The 24,658-nt window shown below is 39.9% G+C and overlaps 1 protein-coding gene across 1 annotated transcript in view; it reads right to left on the reverse strand.

Moving 5' to 3' along the window:
• Positions 1–4,737: 4,737 nt before the first annotated feature.
• The window catches only part of LOC118800343, a 29,590-nt gene continuing 9,669 nt past the window's right edge, over positions 4,738–24,658 (reverse strand). Inside the window, exons 5-16 of the mRNA XM_036560544.1 lie at positions 24,354–24,501; positions 23,374–23,448; positions 20,311–20,385; positions 19,712–19,786; positions 17,738–17,812; positions 15,687–15,761; positions 13,708–13,782; positions 8,886–8,960; positions 7,551–7,622; positions 6,860–6,934; positions 5,387–5,458; positions 4,738–4,807 (exon numbers count right to left, since the gene is read on the reverse strand). Coding sequence (XP_036416437.1) covers positions 4,777–4,807; positions 5,387–5,458; positions 6,860–6,934; positions 7,551–7,622; positions 8,886–8,960; positions 13,708–13,782; positions 15,687–15,761; positions 17,738–17,812; positions 19,712–19,786; positions 20,311–20,385; positions 23,374–23,448; positions 24,354–24,501 — 923 coding nt within the window. The 3' untranslated portion in view covers positions 4,738–4,776. The remainder of the gene's footprint in view (positions 4,808–5,386; positions 5,459–6,859; positions 6,935–7,550; positions 7,623–8,885; positions 8,961–13,707; positions 13,783–15,686; positions 15,762–17,737; positions 17,813–19,711; positions 19,787–20,310; positions 20,386–23,373; positions 23,449–24,353; positions 24,502–24,658) is intronic.

Raw genomic sequence — 24,658 nt, forward strand, 5'->3', positions numbered from 1 at the left:
AGTATCAGTGCTGACTGTAGATCACTCACCCTGTTGAAGTGTGAAGTCTGGGATCTGCTGTTCTCCTTTATGCTGTTGTTGCCCTCTGCTAATGTGCCCCGCCTAGGAGTTACTTTCACTTTCACTCACAGAAAGGTCTGCGGTAGAGGCTCCACAGTACATGTGTGATGTAATTGCATCACCAAGCCCTGCAAATGCACTCTCAAGCCCTTCACTGTAGCAATGACAACAGTACACAACCTACACAGTTAGGGGTTTGGTAACTTCTTTCTAGACACACACACACACATCTTCTAAGCCGCTTGTCCTTCTGGGTCGCGGGGGGTGCTGTAGCTCTTTCTAGACACGTCAAAGTTGATTAATATACCGCTTATTACAGCCGTTGTTGCAAAGCAGCTTTACAGAAGAATCTGGATCCAAGCCCCCATGAGCGTCACCAATGGCAACAGTGGCAGGGAAAAAAAAAACTCCCTAAGAGCGAAAGGGAGAAACTTTGAGAGGAACCAAGACTCAAAAGGGGAACCCATTGACCTGCAGATACTGATGCACATTTTACATGTTCATACTGATCTCTTACAGTGAGAAACAAAACCTGATGGACACTCTGATTTGTCAGTGTCTTTAATGCTTCTTTAAAGCCTTTGAATTTATCTTTTCCCAGAAAAATTTTGTTGAGAAATATTCCACTTACCTTGATTGATTAGGTGCATTTGTGTTGTTCAGCCATTTTACTCAACCAAGCATCAAAATATTCATTATATAAGTAATTGAGGAATAGAAGATTAGAAAATGAGTTTAACCTTATTCAAATATATAAACACACAGGATTTTTGTATATGAAGGTCACAGCATGTAGACTAATTCAATATAATAACAGTAAAAGTATTAATGATGAAGATTTATGGTGATAAATTCAGGTTTTGTGATGCATGTACATTAATCTGACCAGCAGGTGGCGCCAGCGGGCTGTGATTCGAATATGGGTGCTGTTGTCTCTACAGTAAATCTACTGATGACACAAAATTTGAAGATTTTAGTTTAGTTTATATGGCTTTAATGAAAAAGACGAATATATTTCATGGACCGAAATGCATTTTAATGATTTAGATTATTTGATCAAAGCCAACACAGTTTTATGTCCTGTCGACTTGTTTTCAGTTGGCATGTCAACCAGTCACGGCTCGCGCTGCGTGTCCTAAACTCGACAGGACAGATTACAACAAAAGAGACATCAAAGGCTTCATCAGTAAAGGCTTCTTTACTGACCGTTTGTTGAAGTTTAAGATGAGTAATTTAACTTTAGTTCATCTCATTTCTTCAGAAATAACGCTAGAAAAGTTACTATTTAGCGTTAAACTGGGAACTAAACAAAACTCAAACTGGTAAAACTGGTGCTGGGTCAAACTCGCACTGTGTGAAAGTCCAGCTTATAAGAGTTTATAAAGAAGCTTATTAATAAATCACTATTTTATTAAAGTATGAAAAAATGATATAAATATATTAGAGCTGCTGTTGACCGTTAAATCTGTTGGTTCAGATTAGCTGAATATGTCAGGCGGGAAATAATGGACTGGACTAACCGGGACCCCCTGAATGGGGGGCCTCCAAAAGCCTCAAAAATACATTGAATTTGGTTTCTAGTTTTTAAACTTTGTATTATTATGCAAATAAATAACACAAGACTATATTTCCATGATAATCTTTCACGTTCTGTTTATACTGCTGTTTCTATTCTCCCCCCCTCAGAAGTAAAAGTGGTTTGATCCACATCTATCGTCTCCTGTCGTTGTTGACTGTTTAGGGCAGTTAGCGCTGTTGACCAGTTCTGACCTGCTGAAAATGAAGCCCAGACCAGGATTTCTCAGATGAGAGGAGCAGAGAGAGTCAGAGAGAAGGCAAAAAGAGGGCAGGAACAATTCTGACCCCTTTACTCCTGAAAACAGGTGAGCCTGAAGGGCCAAACGGTAAATATGTCGTAGTAGCCTGAGCTAAAGTTAGCTAGGTTAGCTAGCTAGCGATTAGGTTCAATTGCAGTCCTTTTTAACGAGCCCGAGCTGATAAAGAAGCTCAGGATTTGATTTAATGCAGCAAATAAAACATTTTAAAACGTCTAAAGGAGCAGACAGTGTTTCTGAAGTTAGCATTAGCCCTGCAGCTAACCTGTAAAACCCACACTGTTAGTTCTAGAAGCAGCTGCAGTCGCTGAGGAGAGAGAGCAGCACCTCCTCCTTCACTGATCCAGCTGAACACATGGAGCAAGGTGAGCTCACCAAGGTAGGGAGATAGAAGACAACTTACAAACAGACATTTGCTGAGCAGTTTCAGTGAAAATGAAAGTATATTTTCATATTTATTATTTATGTTAAGCTTTTCTTTTTTGATTTTCCTTCTAATTACATTCAAGTGTAATTAATCAATCAATCAACCTTTATTTAATCTCAGAGAATATTGAGGGTGACCCTCATTTACAATGTTGCCGAGTTGATACAGAACAAGGGATTGATAATGTTCAGAACGTATCAAATAATAAAAGTACATTTAATAAATAAAGACTCAAATCAGGTAAGTATAAAAGATCTAATAATAAAAATACATAAAAACACAATTAAAAATATAAAACAAAATTTAGCTAAATTGTAAAAGTTAATAAAATGAAAAGCAGTAATAAAGATCTTAAACAGTTTCGTCCTTTAAACAGCCTTTATTGTTAACACACACAAGAGTATAACAACCTTGCATTCGTAACAGGTACTTTTAGCAAATTAGGAATCTACAAGGTGTTAACATGCAGAATCAGTGATTACAGTTCTCTTTACATTCACAACAATAAACCTTCAAACATGCTACACAAATACAATACAAAAACACATCAGTGATCAGTGCTATGAATCAGTGATCAATACTGTAAACCAGTGATCAATACTGTGAACCAGTGATCAATACTACGATTCAGTGATCAATACTGTGAACCGGTGATCAATACTGTGAACCAGTGATCAATACTGTAAACCAATGATCAATACTGTGAACCAGTGATCATCACTTCATAATTCTGTGTGAGTGAAGACGAGCAGGTGTTTCTTCTGTTTCCCTCCTGAGTTCCTGAAAAGAACCTCAGCCAGACTGAACTAAAGCTGCTACTTTTAAATAAACATAATTTAACACTCATTAATATTCATATTACCAACTGTCTCATTGGCCTGTTCACACATTTTGAGTGACATTTGTGATGTTCACACTAAGACAGGAAATATTTGACATATATTGATTTAACTCTTATTTGTAGTAATAGAGAAGGTGTGCAGGCAATAGAAGGTACAATACTACTATGACCAATACGATCACTGCTACTACTAATAACAATAATAACAATAATGTTAATAAAAGTCACACATGCTGTGAGAGGTTGTAGTTATTAAGAGCTTTTTGTTAGTTAGCTGCAGTAATATGGGTTCTATACACACAGAAAGTAATAACAGTATCAGTAAGTGTGTAACACTTTAAAAGGACTCAGACTGATTAGACATTTAGGCCTCAGTATGGTGTACATGTCCAATACTATTAACAGGGATGCAAACAGGTAAAGGGTAAAAAAAGGTGAGAACATTGTGTGAAAACCTGCCACTACTAGCGGGGCCTGGGGGCAGCGCCCTCCCCCCGGAAAAAAGATTTCAAAGATATTAGCTTTATGTGCTCATTTATTTTCATTCCAACTAATTCTAACAGCCATTATATATAACTGATCACACTGAGTGAGATTTTTGGAGGGTGAACATTATTCTATTTGTTGGTGTGGAGCTGCACCTCCAGAAGCAGCTCAGACTGAGTTCTGGAGATCTGATCTTTCAGCTCCTGAATGAGGTGGTGAAGCTCTCCGCTCTCCTTTAGCTTTTACAGAGTGGAGAGTGAGGAGCGCAGGATATTCTACACAGACCTTCTGACCGTTTGTTCATTTTACAGTTTAGATGTGAAAAAACTGTGTCTGAATGTTTCATGTTTGTGTTTATTTTTATATCTGGATCGGTGTGTAAAGGCATTTAGATCTACAGCTCAGTGATCCATCTACAGCCAACTCAGAGTTCTATCACACAATCAATAACTGATCACTTTTAAACAGTCAGAGCTGCTGCTGGCTGATCATCATTGGTTCACTCCTACAAGTCCACTTCTGTACGAACTCTGCACTGAGTGTGTGTTAGTGAGCTGTGAGCTCTGTGAGAAACTCATCCACACTTCTATCAGGAGCTGAAGGGTGAACATGCTGCCTTATAGCTGCTGCAGACTCTCTGAAATCAGATGAAGATGAAATCAGACACAGCTGAGCTGCTGCTAGTCGGGGTGTCAGTGTGTCGGGGTCTTTACGGTGTTTCTACACTGACTGTGTGTGTGTTGTGTGTGAGAGACTGAGATCTACCAGACAGTCTCTGTTCTTTACAGTGGAACACCATGAAAAGGGGATTCACTAAAGGAAACATTTACAGATATAATCAATATCATCAATATCAATATCACACAGTCAGAAACCTGTTAGCTGATGCTGACACAATACTTCAACAATACTTCAGATTTTAGTCCTGACTGGACTACAAAATGATGCAATCCTAAATCCGGGATCTGTATTTATAGAAACAAGAAGAAGAGACAACTTGTTACAATATTGACAGATAACCAAACACAGTTTTACATATGAGAAACATTTTTGTGATAATGTTCAGAATTCCATGTGCAAGTTTCCTCTGTTCAGCCCGACATCCAGCTCTCTGTAGTTATTAAACATCATCTACGAGTTGTAAAAGGTTGGGGACCCCTGTAACAGACCATAAAGGGAATTATCTAAACATTTCCAGATCAAACAACATTATAAACTCAGAAAACCTGTTATCTGATGCTGATCACACACTGCAGATCATTCATCCAGATATTAGTCCTGATTTTAGTCCTGTGCTAATGTTTAAGCTCATGTTGAGCTCTGTCTGTATGTGTATTACAGAATTTGGGGTGGTGATGATTTGATTGTAGTTGTGGTGATGAAGCTCCTCATACAAGTTCTAGAACGTTATGTCAAAGATAGAAGACGTTCTGTAAAATGGGTTCCTTCAGGCTCTCAGCTCTGCAGAGATCAGTGTTCTCCATCTTCTAGCTCTCTGAATTCAGCTGATGAAGATCTTGTTAATGAGCTGATCAGGTGAATCAGGTGTGTTTAATAAGGAGGAACACTAAACTCTGCAGAGCTGTGGTCTGGAAGGAACCCAGTTTGATTCCTCTGTTCTGAACCACTGAACCTTTATGAGTCATGTAGCCTGAACTCAGTTCAGCTCAGATCAGGATTCACTCTGAATGTTCAGTACAGCATTGAAGAGGCTGTTCATGTGTTCAGTTTACTCACCCAAGTTTCTGCACAGAATCAAGTTGTGTTTTAGTCGTCTCTATGCCCTTAGTCTGCCCACTAATCTGGCCACTGTAATGATAGAAAGAAGAGAACTTCAGTTTTGAGAATTTAACTTCAGTTTCGGTCTCCTTGTAGAGTGTGGGGGGTGTCAGTAAAATATCTCTGAGACTGGACGCTGTATCTCGGCTCCAAAGTGTCCAACATAGCGCGAAAGCCTTGGTTCTCAACGACTGAGTACGGATGCAAATCCTTGGCAATAAAAGTTGTGATTGAGTTTGTAGTTCACTTCGTCCTTTCAGAGTTGGGTGAAAGCTTTGACATCGCTTGATCGATGGTCCTCTGGTTGGCAGCAACTACAACCGGGCGGAAAATGGTGGAAACATGTAATAGGCTCCACAGAAGCCAAAGCGCTTCCATACGCTAGCTCAGGGGTCAGCAACCTGTGGCTCTTTCACTGGCCTGGTGTGGCTCCACATCAGAGTTAGATTTCTAGGTAGAATAAAATAATCCTCATTTGCAGTAAAATAAAGCTCTGCTGATCGTTCAAACACAGTTTAACAATGAATGATCTTAAACGCCTGAATTAATGTAGCATATAACTGCTAGTTCACCTAGCTAGTAGCTAACGAAAAGGCAAAGAGAAAGATTTAAAATGAACATCCATAATTTGGAGATGAATGGACTTATTTGCATTTATAATCCCTCCAGCTGGTTTCCTGATACGTTTAATCTGCAAAGAGAAACTGTCAAACAGTAAAAAACATGTAACTGAAGTCAGTTTCTCGTTCTCCAGCTTCTCGTTCGAATTGTCCCGTTCCACCTTAAATGGTGCAGCAGTTACACTCTGGCGCCTCAGGCACCATTTAAGGTGGAACGGAAAAATTTGAACGAGAAGCTGAAGAACGAGAAACTGACTTCAGCCTCGCAAAAAGTAGAACATTGAGAGACATTTTACAAGAAACTGTTCTCCTTTCCAAGGTCAACATATCTTTGCCTTGTTTAAATTGGGTGTTCTCCTATCTTTCACATGGTGACGAATGAAGGGAATTTGACCTCTGTGTGACCTCATATACCCCAGTGACACAGGAAGTTGAAGATGACTGTGTGGAAGTTCCTAGACACTCTGATTATCTTTAAAATGTAAAATACAAAGGGAAGAAGTGTTTCATTTACATTTTGTTCATAAGAATTTTCACGGGTGCCAGTAATCGTGTCACATGTGGTTTTGTTAAAATAATTTTCTTGATGGATTTTTTTCTCAGAATAAATTTACTTCAGTTAAAGATTTTCATTTTTGTCAGTATGAGATTAAGCTAATTCAGCAAAAGGAAGGATCCCAGTTTGATTCCTCTGTTCTGAACCATTGAATCTTTGTGAATCATCTAGCCTGAAATCACTGAAGCTCAACTCAGGATTCACTCTGAACGTTCAAAGCAGTAATAAAGACGCTGTGTGTGTTGGTGTACTCACACAGTCCTCTCCAAAGAATCCAGTCTCTCTTTGAGGGTCTCTTCTGTGCTCTTAATCTGGTCACTATTCTTCTCACTGTAATTAAAGGAACGAGAGAAAGAGGTTAGGAAATGAATTTCACATTTTCAAACACTTGATATTTCTTAGTATAAAGTGTAAAATTTGAATTTACTAAAGAATCAACAGTTAAACTTAATCAACATCACACAGTCAGAACCCTGTTATCTGATGCTGATCACACACTGCAGAACATTCATCCAGATTTCAGTCCTGATTTTAGTCCTGTGCTAATGTTTAAGCTCATGTTGAGCTCAGTCTTTATCTGTACTACAGAATTTGGGGTGTTGAGGATTTGATTGTAGTTGTGATGAAGAAACTCTTTATACTAGAATGTTACATCAAAGAGAGAAGATGTTCTGTAAACTAGGTTCCTTCAGGCTTCTACCTCTCTGAATTCAGCTGATGAAGATCTTGTTAATGAGCTGATCAGGTGAATCAGGTGTGTTTAATAAGGAGGAACACTAAACTCTGCAGAGCTGTGGTCTGGAAGGAACCCAGTTTGATTCCTCTGTTCTGAACCACTGAACCTTTATGAGTCATGTAGCCTGAACTCAGTTCAGCTCAGATCAGGATTCACTCTGAATGTTCAGTACAGCATTGAAGAGGCTGTTCATGTGTTCAGTTTACTCACCCAAGTTTCTGCACAGAATCAAGTTGTGTGTTAGTTGTCTCTATGCCCTTAGTCTGCCCACTAATCTGGCCACTGTAATGACAGAAAGAAGAGAAAGAGATTGAGAATTTCTTTCATTTGTTTTCTAGGATTTGTTTGTGGTTGCAGTGATAAAACTTCTCATACACTCCTCTCCACAACTACTGGCAGTCTGGGAAAAAATGATCACAAAGGGCTATAAGAAGTTCACCTTTTGATGTTTACGCTTGACCTCACACTGAAAAAAATGAGAAAAATCCAAACTTTAACTGAAGTGAGTTTATTCTGAGAAAAAATCCATCAAGAAACATTTTTAACAAACTACATGTGCCACAATTATTGGCAGCCCTGCATTCAATGCTTTGCTAATGAAACAGCACTTATTCTTCTCCTACATCATCTTCTAAGGTGGGAGAACACAGAGCAGGGAATGTGAGACCAGTCCTCATTACAGAATCTCTCCAGATCTTCCAGGGTCCTAGCTCCTCTCTCTCTTTAGCTCAGCCCACAGGTTTTCTATGGGGTTTAGATCAGGGGACTGAGATGTTCAGAGCAGAAGCTTGATTTTGAGTTCAGAAAACCTTTTTTGTGTTGGACATATGTTTTTGATCATTGTCCTGCTGGAGGATCCAATGATGACCTATTTATTAGGTTCTTGATCCAGGCAGATAGAGTGTGATTTAGAATCTGCTGGTATTTAATGGAGTCCATGATGCCATGTTCCCTAACAGGGTTCCCAAGGGCTCTTGAGGAAAAACAGCCCCTCAAGATCACAGACCCTCCACCATACTTAACAGTGGGCATCAAGTTTTTTCGGTGTAGTCAACATTTCTTTGCCTTGTTTAAATTGTGTGTTCTCCTATCTTTCACATGGTGACGAATGAAGGGAATTTGACCTCTGTGTGACCTCATATACCCCAGTGACACAGGAAGTTGAAGATGACTGTGTGGAAGTTCCTAGACACTCTGATTATCTTTAAAATGTAAAATACAAAGGGAAGAAGTGTTTCATTTACATTTTGTTCATAAGAATTTTCACGGGTGCCAGTAATCGTGTCACATGTGGTTTTGTTAAAAATAATTTTCTTGATGAGGATTTTTTTCTCAGAATAAATTTACTTCAGTTAAAGATTTTCATTTTTGTCAGTATGAGATTAAGCTAATTCAGCAAAAGGAAGGATCCCAGTTTGATTCCTCTGTTCTGAACCATTGAATCTTTGTGAATCGTCTAGCCTGAAATCACTGAAGCTCAACTCAGGATTCACTCTGAACGTTCAAAGCAGTAATAAAGACGCTGTGTGTGCTCAGTGTACTCACACAGTCCTCTCCAAAGAATCTAGTCTCTTTCTGAAGGTCTCTTCTATGCTCTTAATCTGGTCACTATTCTTCTCACTGTAATTAAAGGAACGAGAGAAAGAGGTTAGGAAATGAATTTCACGTTTTCAAACACTTGATATTTCTTAGTATAAAGTGTAAAATTTGAATTTACTAAAGAATCAACAGTTAAACTTAATCAACATCACACAGTCAGAACCCTGTTATCAGATGCTGATCACACACTGCAGAACATTCATCCAGATTTCAGTCCTGATTTTAGTCCTGTGCTGATGTTTAAGCTCATGTTGAGCTCAGTCTTTATCTGTACTACAGAATTTGGGGTGTTGAGGATTTGATTGTAGTTGTGGTGATGAAGCTCCTCATACGAGTTCTAGTACATTCAGTACAGCATTGAAGAGGCTGTTCATGTGTTCAGTTTACTCACCCAAGTTTCTGCAAAGAACCAAGTTGTGTGTTGGTCTTCTCTATGCCCTTAGTCTGCCCACTAATCTGGCCACTGTAATGACAGAAAGAAGAGAAAGAGATTGAGAATTTCTTTCATTTGTTTTCTAGGATTTGTTTGTGGTTGTAGTGATAAAACTCTTCATACACTCCTCTCCACAACTACTGGCAGACTGGGAAAAAATGATGACTATGGGTTCTAACTAGGGGTGGGAATCTATAGGCGCCTCATGATTTGATTCGATTATGATTCAGAGGCTGAGATGCGATTCTAAAACTATTATCGCTGCATCTTGATGCATCTTTTTTCCTATACAGGATTTCTTTTTTCTCACTGTGTGAGGACTTGGAACTTTTAAAGCAAAGTATTTGTGATGATCCATAATGAGTTTACTTCCAATATCTTTTATTAATAAAACAAATGGAAGCCATGTCAACTGGAAGGCTCTCATTCACTGCTCTTGTTTGGAGCCCATGAGACGCTGCTGCCACTCATCTGTGATAAAATGCACTGTTATGGTGAAATAAGATCCTGTGGTAATGAGTGTCCACTCAGCAGATTACAGCTATTCTACCTGTTTATTCAGTGATTTAACTTCAGTTTTGGTCTCCTTGTAGAGTGTGGGGGGTGTCAGTAAAATATCTCTGAGACTGGACGCTGTATCTCAGCTCCAAAGTGTGCAACATAGCACGAAAGCCTTGGTTCTCAACGACTGAGGACAGATGCAAATCATTGGCAATAAAAGTTGTGATAGAGTTTGTAGTTCACTTCGTCCTTTCAGAGTTGGGTGAAAGCTTTGACATCGCTTGATCGATGGTCCTCTGGTTGGCAGCAACTACAACCGGGCGGAAAATGGTGGAAACATGTAATATGCTCCACAGAAGCCAAAGCGCTTCCATACGCTAGCTCAGGGGTCAGCAACCTGTGGCTCTTTCACTGGCCTGGTGTGGCTCCACATCAGAGTTAGATTTCTAGGTAGAATAAAATAATCCTCATTTGCAGTAAAATAAAGCTCTGCTGATCGTTCAAACACAGTTTAACAATGAATGATCTTAAACGCCTGAATTAATGTAGCATATAACTGCTAGTTCACCTAGCTAGTAGCTAACGAACAGGCAAAGAGAAGGATTTAAAATGAACATCCATAATTTGGAGATGAATGGACTTATTTGCATTTATAGTCACTCCAGCTGGTTTCCTGATACGTTTAATCTGCAACTGTCAAACAGTAAAAGACATGTCAAACTGAAGTCAGTTTCTCGTTCTCCAGCTTCTCATTCAAATTGTCCCGTTCCACCTTAAATGGTGCAGCAGTTACACTCTGGCGCCTCAGGCACCATTTAAGGTGGAACGGAAAAATTTGAACGAGAAGCTGAAGAACGAGAAACTGACTTCAGCCTCGTAAAAAGTAGAACACTGAGAGACATTTTACAAGAAACTGTTCTCCTTTCCAAGGTCAACATATCTTTGCCTTGTTTAAATTGTGTGTTCTCCTATCTTTCACATGGTGACGAATGAAGGGAATTTGACCTCTGTGTGACCTCATATACCCCAGTGACACAGGAAGTTGAAGATGACTGTGTGGAAGTTCCTAGACACTCTGACTATCTTTAAAATGTAAAATACAAAGGGAAGAAGTGTTTCATTTACATTTTGTTTATAAGAATTTTGACGGGTGCCAGTAATCGTGTCACATGTGGTTTTGTTAAAATAATTTTCTTGATGAGGATTTTTTTCTCAGAATAAATTTACTTCAGTTAAAGATTTTCATTTTTGTCAGTATGAGATTAAGCTAATTCAGCAAAAGGAAGGATCCCAGTTTGATTCCTCTGTTCTGAACCATTGAATCTTTGTGAATCGTCTAGCCTGAAATCACTGAAGCTCAACTCAGGATTCACTCTGAACGTTTAAAGCAGTAATAAAGACGCTGTGTGTGTCGGTGTACTCACACAGTCCTCTCCAAAGAACCCAATCTCTCTTTGAGGGTCTCTTCTGTGCGCTTAATCTGCTCACTATTCTGCTTACTGTAATTAAAGGAACGAGAGAAAGAGGTTAGGAAATGAATTTCACATTTTCAAACACTTGATATTTCTTAGTATGAAGTGTAAAATTTGAATTTACTGAAGAATCAACAGTTAAACTTAATCAACATCACACAGTCAGAACCCTGTTATCAGATGCTGATCACACACTGCAGAACATTCATCCAGATTTCAGTCCTGATTTTAGTCCTGTGCTAATGTTTAAGCTCATGTTGAGCTCTGTCTTTATCTGTACTACAGAATTTGGGGTGTTGAGGATTTGATTGTAGTCGTGGTGATGAAGCTCCTCATACTAGTTCTAGAACGTTACGTCAAAGAGAGAAGATGTTCTATAAACTATAAGGAGGAGAACTAAACTCTGCAGAGTTGTGGTCTGGAAGGAACCCAGTTTGATTCCTCTGTTCTGAACCATTGAACCTTTATGAGTCGTGTAGCCTGAACTCAGTTCAGCTCAGATCAGGATTCACTCTGAGCAGGGTCCTAGCTCCTCTCTCTCTTTAGCTCAGCCCACAGGTTTTCTATGGGGTTTAGATCAGGGTACTGAGATGTTCAGAGCAGAAGCTTGATTTTGAGTTCAGTAAACCTTTTTTATATTTGACATATGTTTTTGATCATTGTTCTGCTGGAGGATCAAATGACGACCTATTTGTTAGGTTCTTGATCCAGGCAGATAGAGTGTAATTCAGAATCTGCTGGTATTTCGTGGAGTCCATGATGCCATGTACCCTAACAGGGTTCCCAAGGGCTCTGGAGGAAAAACAGCCCGATAACATCACAGACCCTCCACCATACTTTACAGTGGGCATCAGGTTCTGTCAGTGTAGTCATCCTTCTTATTATGCCAAACCCACCTTGAGTGTTTGTTGCCTAAAAGCTCAATTTTCCTTTCATCTGACCGTAGAACACGGTTCCAATCACAGACGTAGTAGCGTTTATCAAACTCCAGGGTCTTATGTTTGTGATTAGATGACAGAAAAGGCTTTTTCCTGGCTTGCCTTCCAGATAATCTGTTGGCATGGAGGTGGTGTCTGATGGTAGTTTTGGAGACTTAGTGACCCCAAGATGCTCCTGTTTTTCTGTAACTCTCCTTGGGGCTTCTTTGGCCTCTCTTACCATCCACCTCACTGTGTGTGGGGACAGAATACACTTGGGTTCTCATTCAGTCAAGTCTGCAGCTATTTTTCTACATCCATTCTCTGATTTATGAAGGTCAACATATCTTTGCCTTGTTTAAATTGTGTGTTCTCCTATCTTTCACATGGTGACGAATGAAGGGAATTTGACCTCTGTGTGACCTCATATACCCCAGTGACACAGGAAGTTGAAGATGACTGTGTGGAAGTTCCTAGACACTCTGATTATCTTTAAAATGTAAAATACAAAGGGAAGAAGTGTTTCATTTACATTTTGATTATAAGAATTTTGACGGGTGCCAGTAATCGTGTCACATGTGGTTTTGTTAAAATAATTTTCTTGATGAGGATTTTTTTCTCAGAATAAATTTACTTCAGTTAAAGATTTTCATTTTTGTCAGTATGAGATTAAGCTAATTCAGCAAAAGGAAGGATCCCAGTTTGATTCCTCTGTTCTGAACCATTGAATCTTTGTGAATCGTCTAGCCTGAAATCACTGAAGCTCAACTCAGGATTCACTCTGAACGTTTAAAGCAGTAATAAAGACGCTGTGTGTGTCGGTGTACTCACACAGTCCTCTCCAAAGAACCCAATCTCTCTTTGAGGGTCTCTTCTGTGCGCTTAATCTGCTCACTATTCTGCTTACTGTAATTAAAGGAACGAGAGAAAGAGGTTAGGAAATGAATTTCACATTTTCAAACACTTGATATTTCTTAGTATGAAGTGTAAAATTTGAATTTACTGAAGAATCAACAGTTAAACTTAATCAACATCACACAGTCAGAACCCTGTTATCTGATGCTGATCACACACTGCAGAACATTCATCCAGATTTCAGTCCTGATTTTAGTCCTGTGCTAATGTTTAAGCTCATGTTGAGCTCTGTCTTTATCTGTACTACAGAATTTGGGGTGTTGAGGATTTGATTGTAGTCGTGGTGATGAAGCTCCTCATACTAGTTCTAGAACGTTACGTCAAAGAGAGAAGATGTTCTATAAACTATAAGGAGGAGAACTAAACTCTGCAGAGTTGTGGTCTGGAAGGAACCCAGTTTGATTCCTCTGTTCTGAACCATTGAACCTTTATGAGTCGTGTAGCCTGAACTCAGTTCAGCTCAGATCAGGATTCACTCTGAATGTTCAGTACAGCATTGAAGAGGCTGTTCATGTGTTCAGTTTACTCACCCAAGTTTCTGCACAGAATCAAGTGTTTGTGTGAGGGTCTTCCCTGTGTCCTTAGTCTGCCCACTAATCTGGCCACTGTAATGATAGAAAGAAGAGAAAGAGATTGAGAATTTCTTTCATTTGTTTTCTAGGATTTGTTTGTGGTTGTAGTGATAAAACTCTTCATACACTCCTCTCCACAACTACTGGCAGACTGGGAAAAAATGATGACTATGGGTTTTAACTAGGGGTGGGAATCTTTAGGCGCCTCACGATTCGATTCGATTACGATTCAGAGGCTGAGATGCGATTCTAAAACTATTATCGCTGCATCTTGATGCATCTTTTTTCCTATACAGGATTTCTTTTTTCTCACTGTGTGAGGACTTGGAACTTTTAAAGCAAAGTATTTGTGATGGTCCATAATGAATTTACTTCCAATATCTTTTATTAATAAAACAAATGGAAGCCATGTCAACTGGAAGGCTCTCATTCACTGCTCTTGTTTGGAGCCCATGAGACGCTGCTGCCACTCATCTGTGATAAAATGCACTGTTATGGTGAAATAAGATCCTGTGGTAATGAGTGTCCACTCAGCAGATTACAGCTACTCTACCTGTTTATTCAGTGATTTAACTTCAGTTTCGGTCTCCTTGTAGAGTGTGGGGGGTGTCAGTAAAATATCTCTGAGACTGGACGCTGTATCTCGGCTCCAAAGTGTGCAACATAGCGCGAAAGCCTTGGTTCTCAACGACTGAGGACAGATGCAAATCCTTGGCAATAAAAGTTGTGATAGAGTTTGTAGTTCACTTCGTCCTTTCAGAGTTGGGTGAAAGCTTTGACATCGCTTGATCGATGGTCTTCTGGTTGGCAGCAACTACAACCGGGCGGAAAATGGTGGAAACATGTAATATGCTCCACAGAAGCCAAAGCGCTTCCATACGCTAGCTCAGGGGTCGGCAACCTGTGGCTCTTTCACTGGCCTGGTGTGGCTCCACATCAGAGTTAGATTTCTAGGTAGAATAAAATAATCCTCATTTGCAGTAAAATAAAGCTCTGCTGATCGTTCAAACACAGTTTAACAATGAATGATCTTAAACGCCTGAATTAATGTAGCATATAACTGCTAGTTCACCTAGCTAGTAGCTAACGAACAGGCAAAAAGAAGGATTTAAAATGAACATCCATAATTTGGAGATGAATGGACTTATTTGCATTTATAGTCACTCCAGCTGGTTTCCTGATACGTTTAATCTGCAAAGAGAAACTGTCAAACAGTAAAAAAACATGTGAAACTGAAGTCAGTTTCTCGTTCTCCAACTTCTTGTTTGAATTGTCCCGTTCCACCTTAAATGGTGCAGCAGTTACACTCTGGCGCGTCAGGCACCATTTAAGGTGGAATGGAAAAATTTGATCGAGAAGCTGGAGAACGAGAAACTGACTTCAGCCTCGTAAAAAGTAGAACACTGAGAGACATTTTACAAGAAACTGTTCTCCTTTCCAAGGTCAACATATCTTTGCCTTGTTTAAATTGTGTGTTCTCCTATCTTTCACATGGTGACGAATGAAGGGAATTTGACCTCTGTGTGACCTCATATACCCCAGTGACACAGGAAGTTGAAGATGACTGTGTGGAAGTTCCTAGACACTCTGATTATCTTTAAAATGTAAAATACAAAGGGAAGAAGTGTTTCATTTACATTTTGATTATAAGAATTTTCACGGGTGCCAGTAATCGTGTCACATGTGGTTTTGTTAAAAATAATTTTCTTGATGAGGATTTTTTTCTCAGAATAAATTTACTTTAGTTAAAGATTTTCATTTTTGTCAGTATGAGATTAAGCTAATTCAGCAAAAGGAAGGATCCCAGTTTGATTCCTCTGTTCTGAACCATTGAATCTTTGTGAATCGTCTAGCCTGAAATCACTGAAGCTCAACTCAGGATTCACTCTGAACGTTCAAAGCAATATTAAAGACGCTGTGTGTGTTGGTGTACTCACACAGTCCTCTCCAAAGAATCAAATCTCTTTTTGAAGGTCTCTTCTATGCGCCCAGTCTGGTCACTGTTCTGGATACTGTAATTAAAGGAACGAGAGAAAGAGGTTAGGAAATGTCTTTCACATTTTCAAACACTTGATATTTCTTAGTATAAAGTGTAAAATTTGAGTTTACTAAAGAATCAACAGTTAAACTTAATCAACATCACACAGTCAGAACCCTGTTATCTGATGCTGATCACACACTGCAGAACATTCATCCAGATTTCAGTCCTGATTTTAGTCCTGTGCTAATGTTTAAGCTCATGTTGAGCTCTGTCTTTATCTGTATTACAGAATTTGGGGTGTTGAGGATTTGATTGTAGTTGTGGTGATGAAGCTCCTCATACAAGTTCTACAACGTTACGTCAAAGAGAGAAGACGTTCTGTAAACGACGTGTTGCATGGCATGTGCTGCCCCGGGCTCAAGGAAGACGCTGAAGGCAGGATTAATTTCTCTGCATACTTTGTTAGCCCCCTTTTACCCTGTTATTCAGTGGTCAGGACCCCCATGGACCCTCACAGAGCAGGTACTATTTGGGTGGTGGATCATTCTCAGCACTGCAGTAACACTGACGTGGTGGTGGTGTGTTAGTGTGTGTTGTGCTGGTCTGAGTGGATCAGACACAGCAGTGCTGTTGGAGTTTTTAAACACCTCAGTGTCACTGCTGGACTGAGAATAGTCCACCAGCCAAAAATATCCAGCCAACAGCGTCCTGTGGGCAGCGTCCTGTGACCACTGATGAAGGACTAGAGGATGACCAACACAAACTGTGCAGCAGCAGATGAGCTATCGTCTCTTTACATCTACAAGGTGGACCAACAAGGTAGGAGTGTCTAATAAAGTGGACAGTGAGTGGACACAGTGTTAAAAACTCCAGCAGCACTGCTGTGTCTGATCCACTCAGACCAGCACAGCACACACTAACACACCACCACCACGTCAGTGTTACTGCAGTGCTGAGAATGATCCACCACCCAAATAGTACCTGCTCTGTGGGGGTCCATGGGGGTCCTGACCACTGAAGAACAGGGTAAAAGGGGGCTAACAAAGTATGCAGAGAAACAGATGGACTACAGTCTGTAACTGTAGAACTACAAAGTGCACCTATATAGTAAGTGGAGCTGATAAAATGGACAATGAGCGTAGAAACAAGGAGGTGCTCATAATGTTACGCCTGATCGACGTCCCTTAAAATGAACTACTATTAACTGTCCACAAGTGTAGACCCCACACATGAAAGGGCTTTATGAGTTTATTTGTTAAGTATTAATAATTTTTTGTCTTTGTAAAAATGTCTGTAAACTGCCTGGTTTTTAGTTTCAGTGCACAGTGTGGCACAATGTAGCTAGCAGAGCTGCTGTAGCACAGTTTGTTAATGGTTGAATCTCAAACGGTCCCCTTCTTCCTATGTAGTGCACTATGTAGGTTCTGTCTTCAGCAGCACAATAGTGCTCTAGATGAGTAGATAGAGCTGTGTTTAGCGGCTGTGTTTCACGTGCGGTGTGAGCACCTATGTTGCGTCATGTCAGTCAGACCGAGCGTTTTCGTAGTGTGAGCAGATAAATCACAGGCTTTTTCTGTACATGATGGGGGATTCAAACACACAGTGTGTGGAGTCAGCAAAGAACAAGATTACTGAAATCACACAGTGTACGCCTGGCTTTATACGGGTTCCAGAGAGTTCTGACATAGAGAGAAGACGTTCTATAAAGTGGGTTCCTTCAGGCTCTCAGCTCTGCAGAGATCAGTGTTCTCCATCTTCTAGCTCTCTGAATTCAGCTGATGAAGATCTTGTTAATGAGCTGATCAGGTGAATCAGGTGTGTTTAATAAGGAGGAACACTAAACTCTGCAGAGTTGTGGTCTGGAAGGAACCCAGTTTGATTCCTCTGTTCTGAACCATTGAACCTTTATGAGTCGTGTAGCCTGAACTCAGTTCAGCTCAGATCAGGATTCACTCTGAATGTTCAGTACAGCATTAAAGAGGCTGTTCATGTGTTCAGTTTACTCACCCAAGTTTCTGCACAGAATCAAGTGTTTGTGTGAGGGTCTTCCCTGTGTCCTTAGTCTGCCCACTAATCTGGCCACTGTAATGATAGAAAGAAGAGAAAGAGATTGAGAATTTCTTTCATTTGTTTTCTAGGATTTGTTTGTGGTTGTAGTGATAAAACTCTTCATACACTCCTCTCCACAACTACTGGCAGACTGGGAAAAATTTTTACAAAGGGTTTTAACTAGGGGTGGGAATCTTTAGGCGCCTCACGATTCGATTCGATTACGATTCAGAGGCTGAGATGCGATTCTAAAACTATTATCGCTGCATCTTGATGCATCTTTTTTCCTATACAGGATTTCTTTTTTCTCACTGTGTGAGGACTTGGAACTTTTAAAGCAAAGTATTTGTGATGATCCATAATGAATTTACTTCCAATATCTTTTATTAATAAATCAAATGGAAGCCATGTCAACTGGAAGGCTCTCATTCACTGCTCTTGTTTGGAGCCCATGAGACGCTGCTGCCACTCATCTGTGATAAAATGCACTGTTATGGTGAAATAAGATCCTGTGGTAATGAGTGTCCACTCAGCAGTTTACAGCTACTCTACCTGTTTATTCAGTGATTTAACTTCAGTTTTGGTCTCCTTGTAGAGTGTGGGGGGTGTCAGTAAAATATCTCTGAGACTGGACGCTGTATCTCAGCTCCAAAGTGTGCAACATAGCACGAAAGCCTTGGTTCTCAACGACTGAGGACAGATGCAAATCATTGGCAATAAAAGTTGTGATAGAGTTTGTAGTTCACTTCGTCCTTTCAGAGTTGGGTGAAAGCTTTGACATCGCTTGATCGATGGTCCTCTGGTTGGCAGCAACTACAACCGGGCGGAAAATGGTGGAAACATGTAATATGCTCCACAGAAGCCAAAGTGCTTCCATACGCTAGCTCAGGGGTCGGCAACCTGTGGCTCTTTCACTGGCCTGGTGTGGCTCCACATCAGAGTTAGATTTCTAGGTAGAATAAAATAATCCTCATTTGCAGTAAAATAAAGCTCTGCTGATCGTTCAAACACAGTTTAACAATGAATGATCTTAAACGCCTGAATTAATGTAGCATATAACTGCTAGTTCACCTAGCTAGTAGCTAACGAACAGGCAAAGAGAAGGATTTAAAATGAACATCCATAATTTGGAGATGAATGGACTTATTTGCATTTATAATCCCTCCAGCTGGTTTCCTGATACGTTTAATCTGCAAAGAGAAACTGTCAAACAGTAAAAAACATGTAACTGAAGTCAGTTTCTCGTTCTCCAGCTTCTCGTTCGAATTGTCCCATTCCACCTTAAATGGTGCCTGAGGCGCCAGAGTGTAACTGCTGCAGCATTTAAGGTGGAACGGAAAAATTTGAACGAGAAGCTGAAGAACGAGAAACTGACTTCAGCCTCGTAAAAAGTAGAACACTGAGAGACATTTTACAAGAAACTGTTCTCCTTTCCAAGGTCAACATATCTTTGCCTTGTTTAAATTGTGTGTTCTCCTATCTTTCACATGGTGACGAATGAAGGGAATTTGACCTCTGTGTGACCTCATATACCCCAGTGACACAGGAAGTTGAAGATGACTGTGTGGAAGTTCCTAGACACTCTGATTATCTTTAAAATGTAAAATACAAAGGGAAGAAGTGTTTCATTTACATTTTGATTATAAGAATTTTCACGGGTGCCAGTAATCGTGGCACATGTGGTTTTGTTAAAATAATTTTCTTGATGAGGATTTTTTTCTCAGAATAAATTTACTTCAGTTAAAGATTTTCATTTTTGTCAGTATGAGATTAAGCTAATTCAGCAAAAGGAAGGATCCCAGTTTGATTCCTCTGTTCTGAACCATTGAATCTTTGTGAATCGTCTAGCCTGAAATCACTGAAGCTCAACTCAGGATTCACTCTGAACGTTTAAAGCAGCAATAAAGACGCTGTGTGTGTTGGTGTACTCACACAGTCCTCTCCAAAGAATCCAGTCTCTCTTTGAGGGTCTTCTCTATGCACTTAATCTGCTCACTATTCTTCTCACTGTAATTAAAGGAACGAGAGAAAGAGGTTAGGAAATGAATTTCACGTTTTCAAACACTTGATATTTCTTAGTATAAAGTGTAAAATTTGAATTTACTAAAGAATCAACAGTTAAACTTAATCAACATCACACAGTCAGAACCCTGTTATCTGATGCTGATCACACACTGCAGAACATTCATCCAGATTTCAGTCCTGATTTTAGTCCTGTGCTAATGTTTAAGCTCATGTTGAGCTCAGTCTTTATCTGTACTACAGAATTTGGGGTGTTGAGGATTTGATTGTAGTTGTGATGAAGAAACTCTTTCATACTAGTTACTCAAAAGAGAGTTCTGTAAACTATAAGGAGGAACACTAAACTCTGCAGAGCTGTGGTCTGGAAGGAACCCAGTTTGATTCCTCTGTTCTGAACCATTGAACCTTTATGAGTCGTGTAGCCTGAACTCAGTTCAGCTCAGATCAGGATTCACTCTGAATGTTCAGTACAGCATTGAAGAGGCTGTTCATGTGTTCAGTTTACTCACCCAAGTTTCTGCACAGAATCAAGTGTTTGTGTGAGGGTCTTCTCTATGCCCTTAGTCTGCCCACTAATCTGGCCACTGTAATGATAGAAAGAAGAGAAAGAGATTGAGAATTTCTTTCATTTGTTTTCTAGGATTTGTTTGTGGTTGCAGTGATAAAACTCTTCATACACTCCTCTCCACAACTACTGGCAGACTGGGAAAAAATGTTTTACATGGGTTTTAACTAGGGGTGGGAATCTTTAGGCGCCTCACGATTCGATTCGATTACGATTCAGAGGCTGAGATGCGATTCTAAAACTATTATCGCTGCATCTTGATGCATCTTTTTTCCTATACAGGATTTCTTTTTTCTCACTGTGTGAGGACTTGGAACTTTTAAAGCAAAGTATTTGTGATGATCCATAATGAATTTACTTCCAATATCTTTTATTAATAAATCAAATGGAAGCCATGTCAACTGGAAGGCTCTCATTCACTGCTCTTGTTTGGAGCCCATGAGACGCTGCTGCCACTCATCTGTGATAAAATGCGCTGTTACAGAGAAATAAGATCCTGTGGTAATGAGTGTCCACTCAGCAGATTACAGCTACTCTACCTGTTTATTCAGTGATTTAACTTCAGTTTTGGTCTCCTTGTAGAGTGTGGGGGGTGTCAGTAAAATATCTCTGAGACTGGACGCTGTATCTCGGCTCCAAAGTGTGCAACATAGCGCGAAAGCCTTGGTTCTCAACGACTGAGGACAGATGCAAATCCTTGGCAATAAAAGTTGTGATAGAGTTTGTAGTTCACTTCGTCCTTTCAGAGTTGGGTGAAAGCTTTGACATCGCTTGATCGATGGTCTTCTGGTTGGCAGCAACTACAACCGGGCGGAAAATGGTGGAAACATGTAATATGCTCCACAGAAGCCAAAGCGCTTCCATACGCTAGCTCAGGGGTCGGCAACCTGTGGCTCTTTCACTGGCCTGGTGTGGCTCCACATCAGAGTTAGATTTCTAGGTAGAATAAAATAATCCTCATTTGCAGTAAAATAAAGCTCTGCTGATCGTTCAAACACAGTTTAACAATGAATGATCTTAAACGCCTGAATTAATGTAGCATATAACTGCTAGTTCACCTAGCTAGTAGCTAAAGAAAAGGCAAAGAGAAGGATTTAAAATGAACATCCATAATTTGGAGATGAATGGACTTATTTGCATTTATAGTCACTCCAGCTGGTTTCCTGATACGTTTAATCTGCAACTGTCAAACAGTAAAAGACATGTCAAACTGAAGTCAGTTTCTCGTTCTCCAGCTTCTCATTCAAATTGTCCCGTTCCACCTTAAATGGTGCAGCAGTTACACTCTGGCGCGTCAGGCACCATTTAAGGTGGAATGGAAAAATTTGATCGAGAAGCTGGAGAACGAGAAACTGACTTCAGCCTCGTAAAAAGTAGAACACTGAGAGACATTTTACAAGAAACTGTTCTACTTTTGTGAAAAGTTTCCAGGTGGTGATGAAAGAAAAGCAGCTACAGCTGAGCTAAAGCTTAAAGCAGAGCAAAGTGAGTCTGTGTTTTTGTTTGTATTATATTTTTTATCCTACAGTAGGACTTTAGCACGTACTGAGACACACGTACAGCCAAGATAGTGAAATGAACTCAAGATGTTGTGGTTCACAAGGTGGTTTGATTTTTGCTGAAAGGACAAAATGACCCTTATTAACGTTTGGGATGCGACCCCTGCACTAGCTTTTAATTTAGTGTGCCGCCACAGACTGTCCGGGCGCCGCACTTCCACACTTTGCAAAGTTCCACCTTTTGTGTTCCGTCAACATCACGTTATAAAATAAGATTTGGAAAATCGATTTTTGACATTTATGAATCGATTCAGAATCGTCCACGTCCGCATCGCAATACATCTAATAATCGATTTCCCGACCCCTAGATATAAGCAATTCACCTTTTGATGATTAAGCTTCACCTCACACTGAACAAAAATGAGAAAAATCCAAACTTTAACTGAAGCAGGTAAATCCATCAAGAAACAGTTTTCCAAACAAACTACATGTGTCACAATTATTGGCAGCCCTGCATTCAATGCTTTGCTAATGAAACAGCACTTATTCTTCTCCTACATCATCTTCTAAGGTGGGAGAACACAGAGCAGGGAATGTGAGACCAGTCCTCATTACAGAATCTCTCCAGATCTTCCAGGGTCCTAGCTCCTCTCTCTCTTTAGCTCAGCCCACAGGTTTTCTATGGGGTTTAGATCAGGGGACTGAGATGTTCAGAGCAGAAGCTTGATTTTGAGTTCAGTAAACCTTTTTTTGTGTTGGACATATGTTTTTGATCATTGTTCTGCTGGAGGATCAAATGATGACCTATTTGTTAGGTTCTTGATCCAGGCAGACAGAGTTTGATTCAGAATCTGCTGGTATTTCATCGTATTTTCCTTTTTCTGTAACTCTCCTTGGGGCTTCTTTGTCCTCTCTTACCATCCACCTCACTGTGTGTGGGGACAGAATACACTTGGGTTCTCATTCAGTCAAGTCTGCAGCTATTTTTCTACATCCATTCTCTGATTTATGAAGGTCAACATATCTTTGCCTTGTTTAAATTGTGTGTTCTCCTATCTTTCACATGGTGACGAATGAAGGGAATTTGACCTCTGTGTGACCTCATATACCCCAGTGACACAGGAAGTTGAAGATGACTGTGTGGAAGTTCCTAGACACTCTGATTATCTTTAAAATGTAAAATACAAAGGGAAGAAGTGTTTCATTTACATTTTGTTCATAAGAATTTTGACGGGTGCCAGTAATCGTGTCACATGTGGTTTTGTTAAAATAATTTTCTTGATGAGGATTTTTTTCTCAGAATAAATTTTCTTCAGTTAAAGATTTTCATTTTTGTCAGTATGAGATTAAGCTAATTCAGCAAAAGGAAGGATCCCAGTTTGATTCCTCTGTTCTGAACCATTGAATCTTTGTGAATCGTCTAGCCTGAAATCACTGAAGCTCAACTCAGGATTCACTCTGAACGTTTAAAGCAGCAATAAAGACGCTGTGTGTGTTGGTGTACTCACACAGTCCTCTCCAAAACATCAAATCTCTCTTTGAGGGTCTCTTCTATGCGCCCAGTCTGGTCACTGTTCTGGATACTGTAATTAAAGGAACGAGAGAAAGAGGTTAGGAAATGAATTTCACATTTTCAAACACTTGATATTTCTTAGTATGAAGTGTAAAATTTGAATTTACTGAAGAATCAACAGTTAAACTTAATCAACATCACACAGTCAGAACCCTGTTATCTGATGCTGATCACACACTGCAGAACATTCATCCAGATTTCAGTCCTGATTTTAGTCCTGTGCTAATGTTTAAGCTCATGTTGAGCTCTGTCTTTATCTGTACTACAGAATTTGGGGTGTTGAGGATTTGATTGTAGTCGTGGTGATGAAGCTCCTCATACTAGTTCTAGAACGTTATGTCAAAGAGAGAAGATGTTCTATAAACTATAAGGAGGAGAACTAAACTCTGCAGAGCTGTGGTCTGGAAGGAACCCAGTTTGATTCCTCTGTTCTGAACCATTGAACCTTTATGAGTCGTGTAGCCTGAACTCAGTTCAGTTCAGCTCAGGATTCACTCTGAATGTTCAGTACAGCATTAAAGACACTGTGAACACGCTCAGTGTGAACACACAGAATTCTGCAACAAATCAAGTTTCTCTTGGAGGCTATTCTCAATCCACCCAGTCTTTTCAGTAATCATGTCACTGTAACTATAGGAACAACTTTTACATTTTTACATACATCTTTTACATTTTCAAATACTTGCTATTTTTTAGTGTACAGTGTGGAAACTGAATTCACTAAACAATCCCATTAGACTTAATCAACATCACACAGTCAGAAACCCGTTATCTGATGCTGATCACACACTGCAGAACATTCATCCAGATTTTAGGAGAGAGAAAGAGAGAGAGAGACATGCGTAGAGAGGGAAAGAGAATAATGGATGTTTATCTCTCAGCGATTAATGGTGGATTTCAACCATCTGCACAAACCTCTTGTGGAGTTGTTCTTGCATTGTCCTTTCGAATCCCTGATTGTGCCTCCTCAATATAAGCAACACCAACACCAACACCAACACCACCAACACTGTGAGAAGTAGCATTGCAGTCGCCCACCCTGGCACAGACGCCTGTTCTCCATCTGAAAAACACACACAGACATTTTAAACCATGTGGTGTTGATCTGTACAGTGTAGATCCAGAGAATCACTTAATCACCTCATTATTATTTACTGTGTATTACAGTACAGAACTGCTCCACACTAATGACATTAAACCTGATTAATCATCATTTATTA

This window comes from Colossoma macropomum, unplaced genomic scaffold, assembly GCF_904425465.1.
Source record: "Colossoma macropomum unplaced genomic scaffold, Colossoma_macropomum, whole genome shotgun sequence".
NCBI lineage: Eukaryota > Metazoa > Chordata > Actinopteri > Characiformes > Serrasalmidae > Colossoma > Colossoma macropomum.